This window comes from Trematomus bernacchii, unplaced genomic scaffold (genome assembly GCF_902827165.1).
Source record: "Trematomus bernacchii unplaced genomic scaffold, fTreBer1.1, whole genome shotgun sequence".
NCBI lineage: Eukaryota > Metazoa > Chordata > Actinopteri > Perciformes > Nototheniidae > Trematomus > Trematomus bernacchii.
In genome coordinates, this window is record NW_022987675.1 from 81,439 (window position 1) to 85,883 (window position 4,445).

At 46.2% G+C, this 4,445-nt stretch overlaps 1 protein-coding gene across 1 annotated transcript; it reads left to right on the forward strand.

Moving 5' to 3' along the window:
• The first annotated feature begins 267 nt into the window (after nt 1-267).
• On the forward strand, nt 268-2,524 carry LOC117487596 (uncharacterized protein K02A2.6-like). Its single transcript, XM_034136217.1, has one exon. It carries the CDS (start codon nt 316-318, stop codon nt 2,518-2,520), a length of 2,205 nt encoding a protein of 734 aa, XP_033992108.1. The 5' UTR covers nt 268-315; the 3' UTR covers nt 2,521-2,524.
• The last annotated feature ends 1,921 nt before the right edge of the window (nt 2,525-4,445 follow it).

A 4,445-nucleotide genomic window follows, 5' to 3' on the forward strand; every position in this document is an offset into this window, starting at 1 on the left:
AGCTGCCCTTGTTAAAGTGAAATACAAACATCAAAGGCGGTACTTGCCCCTCATTGTGGTTAAAGGGGACGGCCCCTGCTGGGAAGAGGCTGGCTGGAGGAAATACATCTGAGTTGGAAAGAAATCAAGCTCAGACACAAATCCCGAGTCCTGAAACACCTGAAGACAGAGGACAAATCGCTGCAGCAAGTACTGAGCAAACATGAAAATGTCTTCAAAGAGGAGCTTGGCACACTGAAAGGTATGAAAGTTACCATCCATGTAAAGGCTGATGCAGTCCCTCGTTTCTTCCGTCCGAGGTCTGTCCCGTACGCCATGCGCACCAAAGTAGATGAAGAAATAGACAGATTGTTGAAAGAAGGAGTAATCTCACCTGTTAAACATGCAGAATGGGCAGCACCAGTGGTTCCAATACTGAAGCCTGTTGGGACAGTAAGGCTATGTGGAGACTACAAGCTCACTGTAAATACAGTTTCCTCACTTGAACAATACCCCATACCCCGAATGGAAGACCTGTTTGCAGCACTGACAGGAGGAAAACAGTTCACAAAGTTGGACTTGAGTCATGCATACCAGCAAATACTCATGGATGATGAATCAAAGAAATACTTAACAGTGAATACGCACAGAGGCTTATTCACATACAACAGACTGCCTTTTGGAGTAGCATCAGCCCCAGCTATATTTCAGAGGACAATGGAAGGTCTCCTGCGAGGCATTCCTTTTGTGGCAGTGTATTTAGATGACATCCTGGTGAGCGGTGTGGATGAGGAAGACCATCTGCAGAACCTCGAGACAGTGTTGGCAAAGCTGGAGGAGGCAGGATTGCGTCTGAGAAGGAGCAAGTGCACTTTCCTGGAAGAGGAAGTGGAATATCTGGGACATCGAGTGGACGCACAGGGACTTCACCCTGTGGAAAAGAAAGTCAAAGCCATCATGGAGGCTCCCAACCCCACAAATGTTACTGAACTCAAGTCGTACTTAGGTTTGCTAAATTACTATAACACATTTCTGCCAAACTTAGCTACACTATTGGCACCACTGCGTGAGCTCCTGCGACAAGATGTGCGATGGACATGGCAAAAGAAACAGGAAGAGGCTTTTAAAAAATCAAAGGCCCTGTTAAACTCAGCAGAAGTGTTGGTGCATTACTCTGGTGACCGAGAGTTAATTATGTCATGTGATGCGTCACCTTACGGGGTGGGCGCTGTTTTATCACACGTAATGGATGATGGAACTGAACGTCCTTTGGGGTTCATGTCGCGTACCCTAGCGCCTGCTGAAAAGAATTACTCACAGCTAGACAAAGAAGGCTTAGCAGTTATATTTGGAATCAAGAAATTCCACAAGTACTTGTATGGTCGAACTTTCACCATCTATACAGATCACAAGCCACTGATCTCTCTCTTCAACGAAAAGAAACCCATTCCACAGATGGGTTCCCCTAGAGTTCAGAGATGGGCAGTGCACCTGAGTGCCTATGAGTATCACATTGTGTACAAACCAGGAAAGAACAACGCTAATGCGGACGCATTAAGCAGACTGCCGCTGTCGGAAGATGTGCGAGAGAGTGAGACCGCAGAACAAGTGCTCATGATTGATCTTCTGGATGACACACTCGTGGACACAGCCAAAATAAAACACTGGACAGATAAGGATGTAATATTGTCTCAAGTTCATGGTTATGTCCTGTCGGGATGGCCTTCAGTGACTGAGGCTCCTCTCAAGCCGTATCATCAGAGGAGAGAAGAACTGAATGTGAGGGATGGCTGCGTGCTCTGGAGAGCCAGAGTCATCGTACCAAACAAAGGCAGGGAAAAGATATTGAAAGTACTGCACCAAACACATTCCGGCATGTCAAAGATGAAAGGTCTGGCTAGATCTTATGTATGGTGGCCGGGGATGGACCAGGATGTAGAAAAGGAAGTGCAGTCTTGTGAGGAGTGCCAAAAGCACCACAAGTCACCACCATCAGCACCATTACATCCCTGGGAGTGGCCGGAGTCTCCCTGGACGAGAATTCATGTGGACTATGCAGGCCCTTTCCTGGGAGAGATGTTTCTACTGATAGTGGATGCTCACTCAAAATGGATGGATATTTATCCAGTGAAGTCAGCTACATCACAGGTGACCATTGAAAAGCTGCGTCAGAGTTTCAGTGTTTTTGGACTGCCAAAGATGTTGGTGTCAGACAACGGAACCTGTTTTACAAGTGCTGAATTTGAGACTTTCATGAAACAAAATGGCATCCGCCATGTGAGGTCAGCACCATTTCACCCGTCTTCTAATGGGCTGGCAGAGAGGGCGGTCCAAACCTTCAAAGAGGGGATGAAAAAGATGAAAGGTGAAACATTGCAAACTAGACTGTCAAGGTTTCTGTTCAGTTACCGCATCACACCTCACGCGACCACAGGCGTGTCGCCTGCAGAGTTGATGATGTCAAGGAGACTCAGATCTGCATTAGACCTGAGGCCTGTACTACGAAGCCGGATTTTCCTAACCTGGATATGTTTGAGTTAGCCGGTTGGCCCAATCCAAAACATACGCGCTCTCGCTAAATTGTACTACGACGCTGGTTATCAAGTGGATCGCTCAAGCCAGCCGTGTCCTATCTAGTTAGGTGCGCGTTCACATGAAAGGGGTGGTATTTGGAGCATTCGACCAATCTCAAATATGGACAAGCGTACTGACAGCGCAGCGTCATACTTCCTGAATGAAAAGTGAACTTTAATATTAGTCAAATATGAAGAAGTTAAACTTTAAACATCCATGACTTAAACACTTTATCCAGGATAAAAGCCACATAGCTGCACCTGCAAGGTGAATACAGCTGGTAACAGAAAAAGCGTTGGAATGCGTACATTAACAGGTTTATAATATCACTGCCCCGTATAAGACACGAGTGGATCTGACTTTAATTACATTTGACTCGAGTGTTTTGTCAACTTAATGTGTTGCTTAAAATAATACTTCTGCATAAAGTATGTGACACTGTGTGTTGCACGGCCAGATACGGCTCAAGAAGCTGACTCAGATAAGGAAATATATGATACATTATGATGTGATATGATATGAATGATAATGGGACACATCGACATCTGCACTCACAGTGCCGCGGACTGTACTTAATGTTAAGGAATAATTATTCTAGATATCTAACCTTTTGCTCTGTGACGTTTTATGATCTACTCTGACGTCTGTTATCTCCTTTAAGGAAAGGCATTGGTGCCATATGTGTTGTTGTCACCAGTTTGTGACCGGTCAACTTGTCTGGCACGAATGGTAATTGTGGTGAGAACGCTGAGGCACTTCCTTATCGGTGTTTGTGGACTCTAAGATGTGAAATCTTTGAGGCCATGAGTGTCGGACGCAGGTGGCTCAGTGTTCCCAGCTGTTTAGTCTACTCCTTCAGAGATGTTGATTCTCTGTGAACCAGTTAAAAGGTCTAGCATAGAGAGAGGCTCTTCAGAATTGACGTGGCAACTCTACCGTGTAGTCAGAACCTCTGACTTTTTGATTTGTGATGTGAATCCTCCGGCCGAATACTCTGAATAAACCCATCAGTGTTTGACATCAAAGCTCCAACTCTCACCGTGTCTCCTTCCTGAGTCGGTGACTCCATGCATTGCTACACAGAAGTTTCCTCCACAAATTGGCGTTGTCGGCAGGATACCAACAGATCTTCAGAAACTGGTAAGTGTGATTTCAAATCTAAATTTGGACATTGCCTTACCAGAATCTGTGATTGACGGTATCCTAAAATTATCTGTGAAGCTAAGCGGCTGCGTTTCGTTTTCGTTAATGAACATTTGGGGCTAGTAACCCCAGGGGATCATCCAGGGACTCTGTCTTGGCTGGTTCCCTCTGTGTGTGCTGCTCGGGACGTATGTGCCGGGCAGGCATACACGGAGATGTTTAAAAAGACCTTAATGAGGGCAGCAGTAAAGTGGAACTTCTGTGTGAAATCAAAATAGAGATTTGTAGTGAACAAATCGCCGAGATTCCGGGGGTTTCAGCGGCCAACACTAGCAGTTAACACAAGCAGCCAGAGATATTACCCCCAGCGCCTCTAAAAAAAAACACGGCTCCAGCTGCGGCTCCGGGGGATGTGTGTAACATACCTCCCCGTATCTGCATGAGCTGGTGAAGTGAACTCAGAGGGAGAAAATCACAGCTTTTGTCTATAGCTTTAACTCACACCACCGCCGTCTCTAGTAAAAACGAGACGGTTTAAAAGCACTCTCGTGGCTTGTGGCCGTTTACGACGTGCTGACAAGTGCGAGGTGCGTGCATTACCTGATGCGCCACAGCTCCCTACATTGCTGGAGGAGCTGGTGCCGGTCCGGGGTGCATACATACAATTATAGGCTAATTGATCATGGGTGGGCAGTGGCATGCAAGTGTAGAACAAAACTGTGTTTCATCGTTGTGATGAACATGATGGC